The sequence below is a fragment of the Penicillium arizonense genome (genome assembly GCF_001773325.1).
Source record: "Penicillium arizonense strain CBS 141311 chromosome Unknown PENARI_contig006, whole genome shotgun sequence".
NCBI classification, from domain to species: Eukaryota; Fungi; Ascomycota; class Eurotiomycetes; order Eurotiales; family Aspergillaceae; genus Penicillium; species Penicillium arizonense.
The window spans coordinates 1,558,404-1,580,266 of record NW_019173283.1 but is presented as its reverse complement, the minus strand read 5'-3'; the positions used below and the strand labels follow the sequence as shown (position 1 = coordinate 1,580,266).

The window sequence follows — 21,863 nt, the reverse complement described above, 5'->3', positions numbered from 1 at the left end:
TCTTATGGCTCTAGAGTTTGGCTGGGTGGTATTAATAACAGTGGATTTGTGCGTACCTACTTAGGCAGGAAAGAAATCGAAAGCATGGAATGGATAATACGTATATATAGAACAGTTCAAGAAGATCAAGTTATATTCATATAAATAGTCGCGACATATACTTCTCCCGGGACAACGTCTACGCACGGACCCCACGCGCTAGGGGCAAATCTTGATTTCGGCAGACAACCGGAGATTTTCCAGCTCCACGTCCTAACGGTGTACCGTTGTGCTACGCTATGATATGACATCTGGACCATCTGGACCATATTCCTTGGACTGGACAAAATGCTGAAACACGTACAGTTTGGTCGAGACTGTGCCTTGAATTCTGAGGCGTGACGATGCCCGAGATGACTTGAGTGGCTGAACACTCCACTTGGATAAATTAAAATGATCTCATCCGCCCGAGACCCGATGTGCGCTCGCGCCGCCTATGTGACAGGGAAGTCCCTTATATTTGCTTTCTGCCGATGCGATTTGTCGTACGGATAACGTGGTAACGTGGTGTTTGGACGTCATCTGTGTTAACTAATGACCTAGATGCGATCCTTATTGCGTCTGTGGGGTATAGGAACCATGTTCATTTAGAGATACTATGGAGTTGTGTAGTTTCACTGTTCAACAATATCTATGCAGTCTTTTCAACTGTGATGTAATGATGATTCGGAGGTCAGCTCAATAGACAAGTATAGAACCGAACAACTTCAGCCACAGAACAGGGACAGTGACAGGGGTGACAGCCTGACAGTCCGGGAGGCAAATCACAGTGGATGCTCTGGTCCCAATGATGTGGCCATATACTTTTGTGATTTGCTCACCAACGTTTTTACATGTTTCGTATAGCGTGGCCCTGGGGTTTCCATGGATCATGATATTTTGACAGTTGACCATTCACAATGCTTTCTCTGTCTCCAATTATCATCTTTATTCTTGAATTTGACGCGTATGCCTCTTTGGGATACTCAGGAACATGACATAGGATATATTCCGGAGTCAAAAGTCGAAGCATCTACATCCTCCGCGCTAGATGCCATTATCCGTGCAACATTCCCAATATCTACATTCCAAAACCGCTTGCTTTGCACGATATCCCATCACTTCCGAGTAGCACAACTGAGAACATGATCATGTACTCCACACAAGCACAGAGCTCCGCCTCCACCTCCTCCTACATCCCGATTTAGCAACCTTCCACCGCCATACACCCCAGCCAAGAACCCTGATTGGAGCGCTGGTCCTGCAATCCTCTGGATCAACACAGCATTCTCAACTCATTCCTCATCTTATTGACCCACTCGTATGATGCGGATGATGCTGCTAACCGCCCTACCATACAATTCAGCCACCTGCATGCACCGTGCACCCGTATAGATTAACTCTTGGGACGATCTCCTCTCGAACAGGGATTAAAAGCAAAGGCAAGCTGCTATGATATCAACTGGCCCCATGACGTAGTAGGCTCTGCAGGTATCGTGCCTGCTTGATCTAGTGCCTATATAGACTGCTAGGATGGAGTGCACACAGCGATGATATCAGACTCCTTGACTACTTCATATAACATCTAAACCCTCGAACCTCTTGTACCTTTTTCTATTTTATCTAGAAATAATTCCCCATCTATACTCCTATTCATCCCGGACTTGAACTTCTACCTGTTCCTGGGATTGTGTATTATTATCTCCTACCTCTTTACGAACTATACGTCACGCCTATCACGTAAACGACTGGATATCATTCTGTTGGGTTTTGATTTGATTTCATTTGATCCCAATCCATCATAACGAGATCGAACCAGCACGACATCCAACCACAAACACACATCAAACCAACAACCATGTCTTCTCCCGCCGTGAGCAAAGCACCCCCAAAGCTGGGCTCAAAGACCGACACCCCAGCCAAAACCCGCAAAGGCTCCGGTTCCAGCGTTGCCTCAAAGCCAAGCAACACCCAAGCAAGCCCCAACCCTAAGTCCTCGAAGAAAGCCACCCCTCGCAAACTGTCGCAGAAAGCCCCCGAGCCAATCGAGGACGACGATGAGCAATCCATCCCCGAGACCCCGTCCCCAAAGTCCAAGAAGAAGACCTCCGCTGAGCAGCGCCGCCCTGCCTCCCCGCCAGACGATGTCGCCTCACACGCTTCCGGCTCTGCGGCCCCTCTCGGTCGTGCTGCTTCTGGTTTGACTGGTAAGGCTAAGGATACTGCTGGCAAGGCCAAGGATACAGCTGCGCAGGGCACCGAGACTGTCCAGAATGGCGCCAAGGCTGCTACCGATAACCTGCCTGTACCTTTTGACCTGTCTGCCTTGAAGGGTCTTGAGGTTGCCGACGGTGGAAAAATCCTCGGACAGGATGGGAACCCTATTGGCCAGGTTGTCGAAGGGGACCCTGAAGACCTGGTCGGACAGACTGTTGGTGACGATGGCGAGATTGTCGACGAGGATGGTGATCTGATTGGCCGTGTTGATATCCTGCACGACCTCGCCGAACAGGCGAAGAACATCCCCGACGAGGCGCAGTCCAAGGTGGGCGATCTGGAGAATGTTGTTACGGATCTTGCTCAGCTGGAGGGGCTGCCTGTCTCTGATGGCGGTGTTATCAAGAATGCGGCTGGTCAGACTGTTGGTCGCATCGTTGAGGGTGACTGGGAAGATCTTATTGGTTACACGCTTAACGAGGAGGGTGAGATTGTTGATGATGAAGGTGATGCTATTGGTCGTGTTGATCTTGTTCCGGTTGAGGAGCAGAAGAAGGTTATTGAAGAGACTGCGAACGATGCCACTGATAAGGTTGATGGTGCTAAGGATGATGTTGAGGATCAGTTCGAAGATGCTCAAGATGGTCTGCCCACCGATCAAGCCAAGGGCGCTGTCTCTGACAATGATGACGACCATGATCTTCCCGACCTCGATGAGTCTAAGAATACCGCAGACGGTGTTGTCGATGATGCTAAAGACACTGCCGAGGATGCCCAGGGTGATCTGGAAGACACTGCTGAAGACGCCAAGGACACTGCCGAAGACGGCAAGGTCCAACTCGAAGACAACGTCGACGACGGCGTCAAGGACACCGCTGAAGATGCCGCCGAAAGTGTCGAGGGTGACGTCGAAGAGACCACCGAAGGCGCCAAGGACACCACTGAAGACGCCCAGGGTGACCTCGAAGACACCGTTGAGGACGCCAAGGACACCGCTGAAGACACCCAGGGAGACACCGTTGAGGACGCCAAGGACGCTGCCGAGGATGTCCAGCAACGCGTCCCCAGCCTCGACACCCTCGAGGGCCTCAGCTGTAACAAGCGCGGCTACATCATTGACCAAACCACCGGCAAGCCCGTCGGCGAGTTGACCGAAGGCGACCCCAAGAAGATCGCCAAGCTCGGCGCCACCCTCGACGACAAAGGTCAGTTCTGGGACAACCGCGGCAACGTCATAGGCCAGGCCAAGGCCCTCCCCATTGAAGATGATGAGGGCGAGGAAGGGCCCTTCTCCGGTCTGGAAGGCCTGGTCGTCAACGAAGACGGGTTCATCGAGGACGAGAACTCGACTCGCGTCGGACGCTTGATTGAAGGCGATGCAAAGAAGCTCAGCGGCCGCGGTGTCGATGAGGATGGTGAAATCCTCGACCGCAAGGGCAACGTTATCGGTCGTGCTGAGCGTCTGGAGGAGGAGCCCGAGGCGCCTGAAGAGACTGGTCCTGACTTCTCGGCCCTTAACGGACTCTCCTGCAACAAGGCTGGCTATGTCATTGGCCCTGAGGGACATCCCATTGGCCGTGTTGTTGAGGGTAATCCCAAGGAGCTTGCTGGTAAGAAGATCGAAGACGGCGAGATCTATGACGGCAAGAAGGTCGTCGGCCGTGTCGAGCTCATTCCTGAGAATGAGATTGACAGCAAGTCTGAGGGTCCCTTCGCCGGCATGGAGAGTCTCGTCGTGACCAAGGATGGATTCGTCGAGGATGACGAGGGATCCATTGTTGGTCAGCTTGTTGAGGGTGACCCCAAAAAGCTGCGTGGTCGCGCTGTCGACGAGGATGGCGAGATCACTGACAAGTACGGCAATGTCAAGGGTCGCGCCGAGCCATACGAGCCCCCTGAAGAGGAGGCCCCCGAGGAGGAAGACCTTTCTATCCTTGAGGGCAAGGTTGTCAACAAGTCTGGCAACGTTGTTGACCCTGCCACTGGAGCTGTTTTCGGCCGTGTCGTCGAAGGTGACAAGCGTCTGGCTGGCTGTAAGGTCGACGGCAAGGGACAGATCTGGGGTGACAGCGGCAAGGTCGTTGGTCGCGCCGAGCTGATCCCCGGTGGTGAGCAGAACAAGGCCGAGGGTCCATTCTTTGGCTTTGACAACGCTGTCGTTGGCAAGGACGGTGTCGTGACCAGCGGGGACAAGATCATCGGACGTCTGATCGAAGGAGACGCTAAGCGCCTGCTTGGCCGCAGCGTCGACGAGGACGGTGACGTTGCCGACAAGAACGGTAACACTATCGGTAAGGCCGAGCGCTGGGAACCCGAGGAGAAGCAGCGCGACGTCGACCCCATGGCTGGTCGCAAGATCACCAAGGAGGGCGAGGTCCGCGATGCTGACGGTAACCTCATCGGCAAGCTGACTGCCGGTAACCTGGCCACTCTTGTTGGCAAGACTGTCGACGACAACGGATTCGTCGTTGACAACGACGGCAACAAGCTCGGCGAGTGCACTCTGCTCGAGAACATCCCCGAGCCTGAGCCTGAGGAAGAGGAGGGTCCTACCCCCGAGGAGCAGGAGGCTCAGACCAAGGCCGAGCAGGACCGCCAGCTCGCCGAGAAGATGTGTCACATCCTCCGCCAGACCCTCGAGAGCGTCAAGCCAGTGTGCAAGCAGATCAATGAGGTAAGTTCTGTGCCAACATATAACCAATTTTAACACAATACTAACAAGTCCTAGGCCGTCGAAAAAGCCGACCGAACCCCGAAGGACGAGCTCGACGAAGAGAAACTCGTCCAGCAAGTCAAACCCCTGCTCGAAGAAGGCGGCCGCATTCTCCAGGAATGCAACGGCTCAATCCGCGCGCTTGACCCCGACGGACACATCGCCGCGACCGCCAAGGCGCGCGCTGCTTCTCGCGATGCTACGCCTGAGGAGTACCAGCTCGCCGACATGATCAAGGAGCTCACTGAGACCGTGGTCAAGACAATTGACAACGGCAAGAAGCGCATTGCTGATATGCCTCATGCTAAGAAGAAGCTGAACCCGCTCTGGGGATTGCTCTCTGAGCCTCTGTTCCAGATCATTGCTGCGGTTGGTTTGTTGCTTAACGGTGTGCTTAGTCTTGTTGGTCGTTTGCTTGATGGACTTGGTCTTGGTGGGTTGTTGAATGGCATTCTTGGAAGTCTGGGACTTGACAAGATTATTGATGGTCTTGGACTGGGCAGTTTGACTGGTGCCCTTGGACTTGGAAACAAATAAAAGTCTGGAGGATTTTGGTAGCTCTGATACTTTTGTTATGATTGTGTTTTGTTCTTGCCAGCATTGATCCTTTGCGATATGAGTGATGGTTTATTCTCCTGTACTATGACGCTTTGTTCAAAATTTGCGTTTCGTTTCAACTTCTCTCAAGAAGACTAATGAACTTGAATCTTTTCGTCTATTCACAAAATATTAATAGTCTCGTAAGTACAAATATGCAGGGGAAGTCTCCATGCGTAGTTTCATCAAAAATTCCAACCCTCACTTGATTCATTCTCTGTTAATCGAAACATGTCAAGGCGAGATATTGAGGGTGGTTGTGTTCATAATTACAAGATGGCGGCTTTTTAAATCTTCAAAGGACCGCTCAGGTCCTCTGGTGGCAATGCTGATATGAAGGACCACCCAATGAGGTTGTCCTCATGAATCGATCCGTTATGCATGGAATGTGGCGCGACGAAAATAATCTAATGAGTCTTGTTGGTATCAGTGGAGGCGCGAGGCTCCTCGAGGGGAGCATCACCGAGGGTGCGGTAAGCCCGGTCTCTGGCGGCACCGCGGTCCTTGCGGATGGTAAGGCAGTTGATGCCGAGGAAAGTGGTGATGCGGTTAATAACAAGGACTGCCCAGTGCATGTAGATAACAAAGGCGAAGACAAGGTAGACACGGAGGTAAAGAAGCTCCAACCAGGGAGCAATCACTGGGAAGCCCAGGATGGGGAGGTTGACAAGCACCGCACCACCGATAAGTGGGGCCTGCAGGACAGTCCAGTACGGGAAAGGCTGTCTCAAGAGGTGGGCCAAGATGATCATGGTGGTCATACGTCCAAACACAAAAGCGATGACCCAGCAGAACAGGACCAGGTGGTTGTTGGACAGAATGGTCGAGTAAGGAGAGAAGAGCCATGCAATGATGCAGCTGGTGAAGGCGATCATAGGAACCCACTCCTTGAGAATAGGAGTGAAAGCCAGGCCTTGCTTCTTGCGCGCAGCAGCCACATTCATAACACATCCGGGCAGATGGCCGAGGAAGAAGCCACCGAGCAGGATCGGAACCCAGAGGTCCTTGATGGAAGCGGTACCAAAGATTTGGGGAATGTTAATGAATCCAGTAATCGGCTGGGACCACATTCCGGGGCCCCAGATGCCCGAGGCGACCATAATACTAATGGCGATCAAAAGGCCCTCAGTTGGGCCGTTGAAGTAGCCGAGGTACAGGGTGTGGGTGTGGAAGGTCTCCCAAGTGGAGAAGTACATGGCCAGACAGGGCACAATAGCCGTCCAGGCACCAAGTTGCGTAGAGCCGAAGCCCATTGCTGCAGTCGAAAGCAGACTGGCAAGGGTGCAGTTCAGAGAGTCGATTCCGTGACTTGTTTCTGTTAGTGAAGTGTCCATGGCTGGGCGGAGGGTGGTACAAACTCAAAAAGCTCCCCGAGGCCGCTGGACGTTCCTGTTCGGCGCGCCTGTTTACCATCCACATTGTCGAGGGTCGAGTACCTGCTTCGTGTCAGCGAAATTCATGCTGAACAGTCAATTCTGTTCACTTACATCCACATGCCAAGAGCGAAACTGAAGTAAATCCACCCGGGGCCCTGGGTCAAACAATGTCAACTCTCCACTTCCCAACAAACCAGGAACAAGACTCTTACCGGTCCCACCATGTCCGGCACAAAGATCTCGATGATGAAGACATTGGCGACAATCCACATGAACCCAAGAAGGGTTACCATGTTCGGGGCCATCCACATGGGAACAAGCTCGACGAAGGCATTCCACTAAGCGCAGATTAAGTCAGCTGTATGTTCGCAAGCAGGACAGGTGCAAGCTAGATCCCGTACGTAGTGTCTCAAAATGTAGTTCGAAATAAACGATTTGTCGACACTCGAGTACTTGTAGGACTTGAGGGGTAGAAGGGCATCGTCGGAGAGGGAATCTTGGGTCTCTGTTCAGTTGAAGACAGGAATCAGCAAATAGTTCTGAGACAAATCTAACGGTTTGCTGTCACATACCTTGGACCATCCGAAGGATTGCGCTCATGTTGAAGATTGAGCGCGATATGCGGATTTCAATGTATAGTCGGGGGATACAGCAACACCTCAGTTCATCGCGCGGTCGTAAAACAAATGAGTAAGAAAGACAGGCAAATAACAAATCAAAACATGCCCTGAACAACACTCGATATACGTGGAGAAAAGGAGGAGCGGAATGTCTCAACATGGGTTTTCAGGGTCGACATCACGTGCGCTCCGCATCGGGACGCGATCCCTGGGAAGCTCGACTGCGAGCCCACGCGAGTTTGGGTTACATTGTCTATTGTCGCTGCGCTTTGAATTCATTACTTGACCGTCATTTGAATTTGGTCACTAGCCTGCGTTTTCCCTCTGTCAACCCATCTCTTTCGCGCAATCCTGCGTCTGCACCGTCGCTCGAAGCTTCAACCCGCGCCTTGCAACGATCTTCACACCACTCGGCCGCTCGATCACTCTGCGCCGTCCTCGACAACAACCGCCTTTTGAATCTGATTGGGGATGACGGTGGATGGTCTGCGCTGCGCTCCCCGCGCGTCTCGTCGCTAAGGAATCTTCACGATGCCTGGTGTTGTCGATACGCCCGTCGGGGCTGCGGCACCTGCTTGGGATCTAGGATTCAGTGTCGGGCATCAAAAGGTCGAGCTCGATATCGATTTGGCCAGCAAAAGCCTGAAGGGCAATACAGAAATCACCATTCACCCACACAGGCAAGACCTAGGAACCATCTGGTTAAATTTTCGGCAAGGCGAGATCAAGCGACTCAGTGTCAACGGCAAACAGGCCACAGCGAAATACTCTGATCCCTACGAATCTATCCAACTCTACGGACCCCATTACCATGAACGCTTAGTCCCAAAGCTCGACAGTCTACTTCAAACTCCTCCGAAGCCCACGCTCGCCATAACGATTCCCAAAAACGTTCGAATCGACGAGCTGGACCCATCTTCAGCTGAAGCTCAAGACCAGATCGCTCTTCAATCTATAGCCGGTGATGTGGACGGGCCAGGAGGTTCGAGGGCGCAAGAAGCGACTCTCCCGCGATTCGCAGCTCTCACGGTGAACCTTGAATTCGCCATTGATAGCATTCGCGATGGTTTACAATTCGTGGGCGTTGAGCATGGCGATCGCCGTTATCCACATGCCTACACAACCAACTCGCTCGAGTCTGGTATCGGATGTCCCTTGTTTCCATGCGTCGATGATACGTCCTCGAGATGCACATGGGAGTTTTCGATAACTTGCCCCAGCTCGCTCGGTGGTGTGTTTGACCGCAAGTCCCGCTCACGGCCGCAGAACGCCCAACTTTCTGCCGACGACGAGGGCCTGGATATGTCCGTGGTTTGCTCCGGTGACCTGACTGATGACATTGTCGATCCTAAAGATCCCAGTCGCAAAACGGTCTCATTTGCGTCATACTCGCCTTTAGGGGCTCAACAAATCGGGTTCGCTATTGGCCCATTCGAGTATGTCAACCTTGCCGACTTCCGTGAGAGTGACCAGGACGAACAGCTTGGACAAAACGCAATTCCTTTACACGCATTTTGTCTCCCAGGTCGAGCAGATGAAGTCCAGAATACGAGCTTCCCCATGGCACAGGCTATCGATTTCTTCTCGTTGTCTTATGGATCCTACCCGTTTGCCAGCTACAAGATCTGTTTCGTGGATGACGTCCCCACTGACAGTCTTCCCACTGCCTGCATGTCAATTTGCAGCAATCATCTCCTTTTCCCAGCAGAGATGATCGATCCCATGTATGAATCGACACGAACACTGGTGCACGGTCTGGCTTGCCAGTGGTCCGGCATCAATATCATTCCAAATGAGCCAGCGGATACATGGGTAACAGTGGGTGTGGCATGGTTTATCACAGACACATTTATGAAGCACCTTTGTGGCAATAACGAATATCGATTCAGACTCAAACAAATGTCTGACCGAGTCTGCGAATTGGACTTCGAACGTCCTTCGATTTACGATATGGGCAACATCCTCAAGGTTGACCCCTCTGAATACCGCTTCGTTGCACTGAAGGCACCTTTGGTTCTGTGGATCCTCGATCGCCGACTAACCAAGGCTAGTGGAAAGCCCACGATGTCTCGCATTGTTACTCGACTGTTCCTAAACTCTCGCATGGGCGATATGCCCAACGGAGCTGTCACCTCATCTCTCTTCCAGAAAACTTGTGAACGACTGGGTCACGCTAAGTTGGATGTTTTCTTCCAACAATGGGTATACGGCGCAGGGTGCCCGCGGTTCACGGCTAGTCAGCGGTTTAACAAGAAAAAGCTAGTTGTGGAGATGATGATCCGACAGATCCAGGCTGAGCAACAGCCTCCACGAGATCTTGAGAAGGACACATTCCTACGTGACGTCAAAGAAGAAGTTCGGCATGTCTACGCCGGTGCAGTACAACCGGTGTTCACGGGATCAATGACACTCCGAATTCACGAAGCCGATGGCACACCATATGAACATATCGTTGAGATTAAGGAGGGAGTGACGAAGTTCGACATTCCGTACAATACCAAGTATAAAAGGCTTAAGCGCAACAAGAAGCAGAGAGAGCGGGCTGTGGCATCTGGAGATGCCGAGGTTCAGGAAGAAGTTCTCCTTTACTGTCTGGGAGACGTTCTCCAAACAGAGGAAGAGGCACAATCTTGGCGTCTGGCTGACTGGACAAAAGAGGACGAAGAGCGAATGGGACAGGAATCTTACGAGTGGATTCGTATGGATGCAGACTTTGAGTGGATCTGCAAACTGTCTCTCGGTATGCCAGGTTATATGTACCTGTCACAGCTACAACAGGATCGAGATGTCGTGGCACAGCTTGAGGTAAGATTATTATGTTTATGTGGTCATCCAAACGTCAGGCTAATAATCGCAGTCCTTGCAATATATGGCCGCCCAACGAGAACATCCTCTAATTTCCACAATTTTCGTTCGAACTCTGATGGACAGTCGGTACTTCCACGGTATTCGTGTCACGGCAGCTCGCGCGTTGGTGAAGCATGCGAAAGATGAGGTTGACTGGGTAGGCTTGTATCATCTTGAAACGGCATTCCAGGAGCTTTTCTGTCTTCCGGGTTCGCCCATGACGCGTTCGAACGACTTCTCTGACCGAGCAGCCTACATCTTGCAACAAGTCATTCCCGATGCCATCTCCAAAGTGCGCGACAATAGTGGAAAGACTCCTCTGCGGGTGAAACGGTTCCTCTTCGACAAACTGAAGTTTAACGACAACTCCAATAATGAGTACTCTGACAACTTCTACGTCGCGTCACTTATGAAGTCTCTGTGTCACGCAATGCTTGGCAGGAACGAATCTCGGAATGATGAAGAACTGGATCATTTCGATATGGAACGCGTTCTTGAGACTCAGGCCGAGGAACAGCTTGAGAAAGATGCTATCGCCGAATTCGATCGCTATCGGCGAATGGATGAATGGTCCAGCTCATTCCAGAATCTATATTCCCGAGCTGCATTGCATTGCCAGGCGCAACTGATGCAAGCGAAGATAATCAACGTGGATCTAATGCGTTTCCTCCCCTACACACGGGCAGGAACGTACGACCTCCTGCGGATTCAGGCGTTCCAGTGTCTGGTGGACCTAGACATTGGCCAAAGCCCTGAGCTTCTGCGGTGGCTCATGTATACGTTGTCGACGGATTCCTCGGCCTGGATTCGCCATCAGAGCCTGGGTCTGCTAGGACAGGCCTTGGCACAAGTTGCCTTCGGTCGTCCCCAACAACCAGAAGGCGCACAGACAGACGGTCTGATCATTGAACAAGAGTCCACCACGGAAGTCCGCCGGGACGACATCGCGAGACGACAGACTATTCCTGGTGCTATTGAAGCTCTGAAGCGAGAGCTTTCTCTCGATGGATCCATGAAGGAGTATATGTGGGCCGCATGCAATTCCCCAACCATGAACCTTCTGGAACTATCGGAGCTTACCGATCTTTGCCGCGTGCTTTACGACCCCATAACGTCCAAGCTTGTGCGGATGAGACTTCCTCGATACTGGAATGTCAAAAATCTGGGTCATGGAAAATTGCACTTTACCAAATCCAGCACTGTCCGCATGGGTCCATCAAAGGGCTCTTCCAAGCGGAAACGGGAAGAGGGCATGCCTCCGCCTTCTACTCGCATTACCTTCAAGACGTCCAAGACTGGCACGACTCCCAGTACCCCGTCTGCCACTCCTCTTCCAAAACTCCATATCCCTAATCCCTCTGCAACACCCAGTGCGACCCCCAGAACCCCGGCCGCATCTACAACCCCTACCCCAGCCAGCGGCGGCCCGCTGAAGCTCAAACTCAAGTTCGGTTCAAGACCAACATGAGAAACCAAACCTGTATTTTCGAAGTTCCATGTATTCTACCAATATTCCTTATTATTCATTTCTTTCTACCATGAATCAAGCGGGAGGATGAACAGCAGCATTGGCTCCAGGCGCGCAGTCGATTCAGCAATGCTTTCAAACCCAATATCACATCAGTTCTGCCTATCTCCGCGTCCACATCCAACAGTACAGTAATCCGAGTAGCCAGTGAAAAAGTAATTGGGGTAGCCTTTGCAAAGTAGTCTAAAAAGTACGCCCTGGCCAATGAGCAGAAAAAAATAGAACAAAAAAAAAAGAGATTTTGATTGTTCCCATCAGAGAAACCGACCCAGAAACTCCCAATAGCATTATGATCTTTTCCCGGCACTCGGTTGGTGGAGTTGTGCCTATGTGCGTGCCCCTTCCATCAAAAGAGAAACGTCGTACATCGTGTAGTTATGTCGCTTATTTATCGGTAATGCGCTCGAGAGCCTCGAGCATCACTACTGAGTTACCGCGAATCACCTGCGTGTCATTGTTAGTCGGATTTCCTGGTCCCAATAAGGAATAGGGTCGACGTACAACCATGCCAATGGCAACCTTCTCTGCGCCTTCTTTCTCTTCCCATGCCTCGTCCAGGACAATGTTCATGAACACCTGCGCGAAAGTATCGTTAGCTGATTTGTCCGCTGTTGACCTGCGGTCTTCCAAAATCCCAGGGGCGAGTTTCGTGACTCGGGGTACTGGAAGCATCGCCGCAGTAGGAAAGTATGTGAACAGGGGATATTCGACGTACATCGTAGCCACGGAGGATACCAATGACCTTGCGGTTGCCGTTAAGTTGGCAGAAGACCCGCTTCTCCATGTACTGCAGAAAAGCGCGTTGTCAGCAGGGGTCCCGGGACAAAAAGCACACCGTAGCTTGAAAAGGGCACTCACCTTCTTCAATTCTGGCTGAGCTTGAGGCATCTTGGGCGATGTGATTTGGTATTTGGGGGTTTGACAGGATTCGAGAGATCGCGATGTTGGAGTTTGGTGGAAGCTGGGTCGGAGAATCGTTGTTCCTGATATGCGATAAGAGCTACCAAATTGCCTCCGCATTCACCAAGTTTCTCTCTTCTTCACCTTCTTTGGTGCTTTTCGCTATGAGTTCCAGGTTTGCCAATCGCAGGAAGCCGCGTAAGATCGGGGGTAGTGATGAGGAGGACGATGGTGCTGCGCCAGGTGAGTCGGCTGCTTCTACTTTTTTCTATTCCTAGGGATTAGTCTTGCGTTCAATGCTAATAACGTTGTTCTACAGAGCCAGTGGTCAAGAGACCGGCGAACTCGAAACCGAAACCGAAATCTAAATTGCGCATGTCATTTAATCCCAGTGAAACCTCGATGAACGATGACGAAGACCAAGAAAGCGAGGTAGTCATTCCGAAACGACATGGTCTGGGACGCAAAGCTATGGAACGAAGTGCTGGCCAGCATACTGCTTCACAGAATATGTCTGCTCGGATCAACCAGGACCAAGATCGACCAACATACAGCAACGACTACCTAAAGGAATTGCGGGACTCGACGCCCTCGACACCGAAGACGAGCACCGATGACGAACCGAGCAAGGCCGTTGATGTGGCAGCGAAATTCGGAGAGGTTATGACCGTCTCGGGTCAATCGCACATACCCAGTGAAGCCGAGATCCGAGAAAAGAAAGCTCGACGAGCGCGTCTGGCCATGGAACACGGTGCCGAGGAGGACTTCATCTCATTAGAAGACGATGACGCGGCTCATGTCAGTGACTGGGATGCAGTGGTGAGAGGAGAGAAACCAGCCCCAGACACAAGACTCATCCGAGACGATGAGGACTTTGCGGAAGGGTTCGAGGAGTATGTGGAGGACGGCAAGATCTCGCTTGGGCGTAAAGCAGAACGCGAAAAGAAACAAAAAGACCGTGAAGCAATGCGAGAACTCATCAATGATGCTGAGGGGATCTCTGACGAGGATGATTCCGATGTCGAAGAGAAGGCTGCGTATGAAGCAGCACAGACCAAAGCTGCTATGGGACATGGCAAGTCTGATGGTATCGACCGACCGAAGACTCCTCCCAAAGTGACTTCACTGCCTCGGCTGGCCAGCAGTTTTGAAAGATTGCGCATGTCTCTGGCATCCATGCAGAATGCGAAAACGCAAATGATCGCCCGCATGGAAGAGTTGCGGAAGGAGAAGGCCGACATCGCGGATCGTGAATTCGAGATCCAGGCTATGATCAAAGAGGCTGGTGATAACTATGAGCGGCTCAAGAAGGAAGCTGGTGTTGACCCGACTGCCGAGGATGATGCTTCAAAAGGGGCTCTCGAGAAGTCCAGAGGATTGGAAAGTATTGGTGCGCCTGTGCCGGTGTCAGATTCCTCTGATTCTAGCTTTGAGGAGTCTTGATTTTTCATTTTTCTCGGTGCACCCTGGATTCTGTATCTATGGGATACATATCCTGCTGGGCTTCCCATTCAATACTCTCGCACTCCTCGCGTGGACTAAACGTCGTTTCTTTTGATACCCCATGGAATAGTTATGCAATCTACTCCCATCTTCGTATTTCTTTCAAATTAGTTCATCTACATGATTGGTTGATTTGGTGCGAATATATATATCAGCTCCACGTACTACGTATATGAATGCCATGTGGTTTTGTTGGCTCGTGTGTCGTTTATACATATTGCCAATCCCCTTAGCATTTCCTCCTGGGGACCTTCCAAACGCAATACATGAAGCTAGGGACAATTTCTGCAATTGGGAATGCTCTCATTCTTTCCCCTCCGATGTGTGCTGTCTAGGTAGATCGCTGACTTCATTATTTGTCGCATTTGATGCATGAAACCTAACAAATTATATCATTATCAAGCTCGGCTATCAAGAAATGGTATAGAACTACGAGAGAAATATTAAATTCTAAAGTCAAGCTGTTTTCATTCTAAATAACTAGCTAAGGAGACCTAAGAGCAAAGAAGCCAAAGAGAACTTAAATTTAAGCAAACTCCGGAGACTCGCAGAAACGATATTTCATTTTCTAATTTTTTACTTTTCTTTCCTTCAACTGAACAGGTTTTCAGACTTGGATTGAGCGCTCTTATTATCCGATCCCTGCTCGGTGATCGGTGAGTATGACGGCTGCCGTGGTGTACCTGGAGGGGATGCATCCCCAGTCTCATGTAAAGTGATAGTTGGAGATAGATACTCCTCAACAGCCGGCCCCTCGCTCAGGGAGGGTGTGCGAGAGACACCATTGGCACCATTGGCACCATTAGATGCCTCGTTCGAAAAGGCTTCCAGCCCCTCTACAGTGAGAAGTCCAGGACCAGAAGATTCACTGGCGGAACCTTGAGAAGACTCGTGGGGAGAACCTTTTCAGTCTGGAGAGAACTGTGAGAAGAGCTGTGAGAAGAACCAGAATTTCCCTCGTTAAAGAAAACTTCTAGCTCCTCCTCTAGTCCCTCTACTAGGATAAGTCCAATGCTGGATGGTGCGTCGTCGGAGTTTTGCGAAGAACCGTTGGAAGAACTCGAAGAAGCACTGTTAGTACTAGAAATATCAATGTGAATTGGATCCACAGATAAAGTGGAAAATGTTCCAACTAAGTCACCATTCTGCGTACTATTCAAAGAATGATCAGATAGCGAACCATCCTTTTCGCTCTTTGTGTCCTTTCTACCCTTTGTTATCCTTGTCTTCTTTCGTGCAAACTTATACTGTGTTGACAAACCATATTCAACATTGAGGCCAATAGCCTCGAAATCACATGACCAAGTATTCACAGAGAGAGTTCTGTGTTTACTTTATTTTCCTTGTTTGGGCCTAAAGGGAGAGCAAGTTTGCTGTGCAATAGAACCGCTGCGCACTATGAGCGGTGCATAGCGAACCGTTCACTATGATAACTAGCTCTGCTTGAAGCAGAGAGGAAAAAACATATGTACTTTAAAGCAAGTGGAGGAGACTACTTATTCTGTCTATAGGTGGGATAGACACAACGCCATAACTACAAGCCAGTTGCTCTTTGTGCGTGAAGCTTAAGAGCAATGAAGGTGGACCCCAGGACTAAATACATGTAGCTTTCTTGGCAAGCGACAAAGGAAATTCTACCAGCTCATTTAACACAAAACCACACAGTGTGGAGTAAGTTTGTATATCTCGCTCATCATGAGTCACCGACTTATAGTAGAAGATCCAGGTTTAACGCGACGTGCAAGCCATCGGCCCTCCGCGAATGGAAGACTCCCAAAATAGGTTTTCTTTCCAGAATATTCTGATCATGTATTCAATCAAAAATGATGCTCTGGTGAGCTGAAAGCAATAAAAGGGCCAAGTTATGCCATTAGCGGTAATTCATACTTAAGTCCTCACCAGATGAGATGCTGGGGATTAAACACCGACGAGACCGAAACATCGACCCTATTTTTTACCACCGGAAAGCCAATCATTTGACTGAAGGTACGATCGACTTGATATGTTGTGATATTTCTTTTCCAACTCCCCGAGTCAGGATGTAGAACACCCCCTCGATACCTGCATGGGAGTTCTTTGACTATAATTTACCATCGTTAATCATGGAGACCTCGGTCATTTTGCCAACAAAACAGCACAACCTGGCGGGTGGGAAAATAGGCGTTAGTGCATTTGTCTTTATACTAGTAACCCGTGGAGTTGTGCCCGACCATCCTTCCAATGGCTGATTTAATCCAGTGCAATTTCTAGCGTAAAGGATGGTCTCTCGCGGGGAACTAGGGAGCGCGGGGACTCTGCTTGCAAATTCAACCCATCGTATCAATATCATTGCGCATTTTATTTGCCACCTTGTAACGGAACCAATCACTTCTTCTGACCTTTTTCTGCTGTCGATTCTGAATATTCCTATAATGCACATTTCCTCTCCAACCCTCGTCATTAGTACGTCTTCTCCATCATTGACAGCTATCCGATTTCATTGGCTAGAAGAACTCTCCATTGACCGACTTTTTGACTGGCCGACTTCGCGGAGAGATGCATCTGGCCGACGGAAGCGGGAAAGCGACTGGGAGTTCAAACGTCTGCCCTCTGCCCCGGGGCTGTCCATCGCCTCCCCAACCCAGTGTTACTAGCGATTGTGCTATAATTTGCCCCCGATGGACCCAGAAACTAGCCAATATGGTTTAATTCCACTTTTAGACGTTGCGAGTCAGTTAACAGCTCAAAATTCCAGCGGAATATTGGGGAAGTCTGACGATTGCGGTTCAAGGTTGTGAAATTAGGGCTGGTTTCTTCAGGAAAAGCCCCCTTCACATGGAATTGGGGGCGATGTTAATTCTTTGTCTCACTAATTCTCCAGTCTAGGTCTAGTATATCCTATGTTGGCGTGACTTAGCCCTAGGGGTATTGATCGCCTCCTCTAAGCCCCAGCGCTCAAGATTTCCTCGCTCATAAATGCCTCATATTTCCAGAAACACCTGGTATTTGTTCAAAATTTAAAGAAACATAAGCAACATTCTAATAATTATGACCTTAAAATTAGGAGTCATTAGCGCATTAACTGCGATGATGCATACCTGCTAGCGACACTGTTGTGGGATGCTAGACCTGCAGCAATCCACGACTTGGAATGCACTAGGCTGGATCACACCTCTGATATCGCCTCTATGTCTCATGAGACAGTCTAAGAATCTGGTTTGAGACATACAATTGTGCCTCTGGTAGGAAGGAGTCGAGTCTGCGTTGAAAAATAAACAAAATTCCCCAGGTGAGCTGTTTCAACTTAGGAACTGTTGACCAAGTATTTTTTTAGAAAGTTGAAGAGAAACTGTTTTTCCATTTCGCTTGGCATTTAAGACTAGTGCAAGAAGCCATAGTTGACCCTTTACTAAAGCCGTCACTAAAGCAGCTATGCACAACGCCGGGATCCCGGGACTTTTTGAGCCCTAAGTCGGCAATCGATAACCAACATAATCAACGGGCCCAAAGGGGCGCCTTTCAAACTGGACGTCACCAACCTCCTTTTGCTTTTGCTGACAGATTTTATTCCCTCATTTACTTCCCGACCTTCCCCGGATTTGTTTCGGATTCCGTTTGAGGCTCATGACTGTTTAAGAAATTGGATGAATCACCGGCTAATTTACCTCTATGATGATAATACTGCACCCTGCAGATATGATCTGCATATCCGGGAAATAAACCTGGCTGTTGATCGAATACAACATCCTGAGAGAGGAAACCCCAAACTGAGAGTATTCGGGCCAATATGAAAATAGAAATACTACCAAGAAGCACTGCTTGAAAGAAGAAATTGGTTTCCAAGGCACTTCCAACATGTTCGGGACTGAGAATTCCCCTGGCAGGGGTCGCTATGGGAGCTTTTTGCCGCTTCACTGCATGCTCCTTTTCTCTCTTTCTGGTTTCAACGCCACCCAAACCATCCCAGCTGTAGTAAAGAAGCTTCTTTTGAATGGGTCCAGCTCTAGGGTGTTGTAGATCCGGGGAAAGGAAGCCGGAGATATTTGTTAACGGTCCCGTTATGTTGATTCCCATTTGACTCGGCAATTGAGGGTGTTCTTTACCGATCGCCTGTCTTGTTCGTGAACCCTGCTCCCTGCACTAAAAGCCGTACTCTAAGGTGGGGGACCTCAAGATCGACAATCTCTAGCGCTTATTCTCATAGAACCTTCGATGACCACCTACGTTGGGACTAAGAGTTTCAGTGTTTCGGTTTTTGTACGCTAGAACATCAGGGAATCGGCAGGTAACGTATGTCAGAAACCAATTAACTTAGTAGATCTACCATAACCTTGTTCACGTTGCTTTTTCCCAATCAGGTTGGATCAGCCCTCCCCGCTTGATTGGTCCATGCCACTAAGCCTCCCCAAGAAGCTCCATGTCAGTACCCGTTCAGGATGGAACATTCCGAAACGGCCCGAGCCACTGCCAAGGTATGCAGCTCTAGACAGTTTGCTGATCAGGTAGACGTGCGTGCAGACGGATGCATAGCTTAGCCTGGTTTGTACACGGTGGGGACTGTCGATTGGCGCGGGATCATCTCCTTGAGCTTTTGCCAACGGGGATGCACTCCCCAGGCTAATTGAGCAAACCCTGACTATCAGATCCCTAGAGGCTACGGAGAAAGATATTGGGACGGAGATATATCAATCTGGGCTTAACGGCCGGAAGGGAACACCTTCCTCACGGAGCCGTCGAGAACAGAACCCGTCCATCGTTCACGCACTTGTTTCATTTTCTCCTAAACATAACCCCGGCCCCGGGATCGAGGCTAAAGCAAGACAAAATACCAGACAATAGAGAAAAGATCTAAAACACTCGGGAAATGTATCGACACTGTACGACTAGGATCCAGCGGAATTCGTGACCTGGCTAGGGCTTACTGGTCCTTGAGTGCCAACCCATGTCTACCTTCTTGCTTTGTTAACCCTACCTCCTTAGATGCCAGGGCGAGGAATTCCCTGGCCGTTGCGTAATGGCACGGGCCTCGAATGAGATTAACCGGACCGAGTGGTTGAAATGGGCTAGCGGGAATATAGACAGGTTCATGTATCTACCACCTGGTCATTTAATCTTTCTATTAAAAGCCGCGGAGGATACTCCTGAACCTCGCAGTGCCAATTTTATACTGATATAATTTTGGATTAATTTCATCCCCTTCTCGATCTCGTCTATCAATATTGTCTCTCAAACAATCTCGCGCGGTACCATCCTGGAGACTGGAGGCCCAACAACCAGCCATCTTGAACTTGCCACTTTTCACCCCCAAAGCCGCATTGCAGACAGATCTAAGACCGCATTGCATTTAACGCTCGACTTACGGCGCAGTGCCTACCAAGGCCAAGTTATCAGAGACCCAGCTCGCAATTTCCAACTAGTATTGCTACCAACGTCACAATTGGGAGCTATCTATATCTCTTATATCCTGTTACCTACGTGCCGAGGCTTTGTTCTCTTCCATTTCTCTAATCCTGAGTTCCTACCAATTGCACAAAGTGAGTGGCAATCCGCCTGCCATGATTTAGCTTGGTGAAACATCTCCATATAAATCAAAATTCTAACCTCTCTCAACGGTCAGCCCTGCAGGTCTCCTCGAATTCGCCACATTCTAACTAGTGCACACTGGCTACAAAGACCTCTTGCTGCGCAGCGGTAGTCCACACCCAGTGACAACCCGCGTACAACACTTGCTAGCAGTTGCGGTGAAGCGTGCGGATAGGATCACGTCCACAACCGTCATTTTATTCACATTTTCGTTCAGTTCATTTGTCCTTTTGCTCCGCTTAAGGCTATGGCAATGGTTGATGTGCTGGCTCTTCCCGGAGTCCCGAAGCCATGGGTCTCTTCTTCAGAATATTGCCCTGTGTTCCCCGGTTTTATGTCAGATTCATCTCCCTCTTTATCTGGCAGCCCGAAGAGTTTGGACGAGCATACTCTCAGTTTCTCAAGTGACTGGCATTCAAACACCTGCTCCTCAGAACCAAGCCCGCATCCCGACTTCCGTTTTCTTCATCGCCCTTCTACAAGCCAAGCACGAGATCTTCAAGATATCCCCGGGACCATGTTTAGCACACAAAGTTTGGTTTCTCATGCCGTATCTTCTCAAGATAACCTCTATCCTATGGCACTCCGGGTAGGAAATCCATATGGAGCTGGATATGCGCAAAATGTCTCTCCTGGCATGGTAAGACCCGATCTCAAGAACAGTCTTTCAAACAACGGCAGTACCTATTGCGAGCCCTACCATGGTGCTTTTGAGGACTACGATGAAACATTCAGTACCCGCAGAGTGGACTCTCATGCTGGGCTAGTTCACCCAACTCCGAAAAACGCAAACATGGCAGCCAACAATCTTTCTTTCCTATCAGTCACCGAAGAAATATCATCACTTTGTTCGTTCGAAGTTCCAAATGAACAACCAAGCTGTGATACTAGCAATCACCGGCCTGTCTATGTCCCAAACATCACTAGCTACCATACAGACAAGGCTGTTCTCAACTTCCCTGCTCATAAACCACACATAAATCCCCACACCTCCCCATTCACCAAGTTCCGCAGCTCTGAAAATGGTGCTCCATGGAGCTCGTGCAGTATGAACACTGAAGCCGATATGTGGTATAACCATCGCGTCACTAGCGATGCAGCTGATGATATGACTTGGTCCACGGCCAGCCCTTACGACGGATCTTGGCCCGTGAATCATCCATACGTCCACACGAAACAGAACACAGACTCCGGTATCCTGAACCATGGCTTACCAATGCCACCCTTTGGCCATATCCCCATGGCTGGAACCCCTTCTTCGTCAATCCACGAGTCTTTCGTTTCTTCCTCGGCACCCAAGCCAACCACAATCCAAGCCCACCAGAACCAGCAGGTCTTCTCAAACAATGGATACACTTCGAGCTCTAAGACTGTCTACTCGGACACACATGCTGGCTCTTTCAACCAGCATCCACCGAGCGAACCCAGCCCTTCATATGTTTACTCCACGACAGAGGAGTCAACCTCTCCTCAACCAACCAACGAGGACCGAGCCGCCATCGAAGCAAGTCTTCACTACAGCGATGCCCGCAATGCATTCCTGATTGACTGCAAGCGACGCGGTCTCTCATATAAAGATATCAAGCGAATGGGCGGATTCAAAGAGGCCGAGTCCACACTACGAGGGCGATTCCGCACTCTGACAAAAGCCAAGGATCAGCGCGTAAGGAAGCCAAAATGGCAAGACAAAGATGTATGTGAAATGACCCGTTCTCGCATATAATGACCTGAAACTAATCATGCTCCTGTCACAGATTAAACTCCTCTGCGAAGCTGTCCTCATCTGCTCACAAACCCCTGAGTCATACACCTCCATTGTCCATATCAGTATGAGCATGCATCAGCCACCCAAGGTGTCCTGGAAGAAGGTCGCTGAGTACATTTGGAGCCATGGCGGATCTTATTACTTTGGAAATGCTACTTGTAAGAAGAAGTGGTGCGAGATCCATGATGTCAAGCTTTGATTGGGGGCGGGGGGGAGA

At 50.0% G+C, this 21,863-nt stretch overlaps 6 protein-coding genes across 6 annotated transcripts; 4 read left to right on the top strand and 2 right to left on the bottom strand.

Annotated features, from left to right (window-relative positions):
* Positions 1-1,876: 1,876 nt before the first annotated feature.
* On the top strand, positions 1,877-5,485 carry PENARI_c006G04698 (LEA domain protein; the record flags this gene model as incomplete). Its single annotated transcript, XM_022630308.1, has 2 exons — positions 1,877-4,909; positions 4,964-5,485. 2 exons carry the CDS (start codon positions 1,877-1,879, stop codon positions 5,483-5,485), a joined length of 3,555 nt encoding a protein of 1,184 aa, XP_022489868.1.
* A 467-nt stretch (positions 5,486-5,952) lies between these two features.
* Positions 5,953-7,521, bottom strand: PENARI_c006G01022 (uncharacterized protein; the record flags this gene model as incomplete). Its single annotated transcript, XM_022630135.1, has 6 exons — positions 5,953-6,853; positions 6,904-6,981; positions 7,033-7,076; positions 7,134-7,259; positions 7,323-7,426; positions 7,494-7,521. The coding sequence occupies 6 exons, from the start codon at positions 7,519-7,521 to the stop codon at positions 5,953-5,955; spliced, it is 1,281 nt and encodes a 426-aa protein (XP_022489985.1).
* A 551-nt stretch (positions 7,522-8,072) lies between these two features.
* Positions 8,073-11,856, top strand: PENARI_c006G08475 (transcription initiation factor TFIID subunit TAF2; the record flags this gene model as incomplete). The annotated part of the gene is made up of 2 exons (XM_022630491.1): positions 8,073-10,346; positions 10,399-11,856. 2 exons carry the CDS (start codon positions 8,073-8,075, stop codon positions 11,854-11,856), a joined length of 3,732 nt encoding a protein of 1,243 aa, XP_022489717.1.
* A 444-nt stretch (positions 11,857-12,300) lies between these two features.
* PENARI_c006G12034 (putative small nuclear ribonucleoprotein SmG) lies at positions 12,301-12,804 on the bottom strand (the record flags this gene model as incomplete). Its single annotated transcript, XM_022630661.1, has 4 exons — positions 12,301-12,360; positions 12,418-12,492; positions 12,632-12,703; positions 12,775-12,804. The coding sequence occupies 4 exons, from the start codon at positions 12,802-12,804 to the stop codon at positions 12,301-12,303; spliced, it is 237 nt and encodes a 78-aa protein (XP_022489491.1).
* A 53-nt stretch (positions 12,805-12,857) lies between these two features.
* Positions 12,858-14,259, top strand: PENARI_c006G01747 (uncharacterized protein; the record flags this gene model as incomplete). Its single annotated transcript, XM_022630174.1, has 2 exons — positions 12,858-13,059; positions 13,136-14,259. 2 exons carry the CDS (start codon positions 12,858-12,860, stop codon positions 14,257-14,259), a joined length of 1,326 nt encoding a protein of 441 aa, XP_022489957.1.
* Positions 14,260-20,134: 5,875 nt separating this feature from the next.
* PENARI_c006G07024 (uncharacterized protein) lies at positions 20,135-21,845 on the top strand (the record flags this gene model as incomplete). The annotated part of the gene is made up of 2 exons (XM_022630424.1): positions 20,135-21,574; positions 21,636-21,845. 2 exons carry the CDS (start codon positions 20,135-20,137, stop codon positions 21,843-21,845), a joined length of 1,650 nt encoding a protein of 549 aa, XP_022489965.1.
* Between the last annotated feature and the right edge of the window lie 18 nt (positions 21,846-21,863).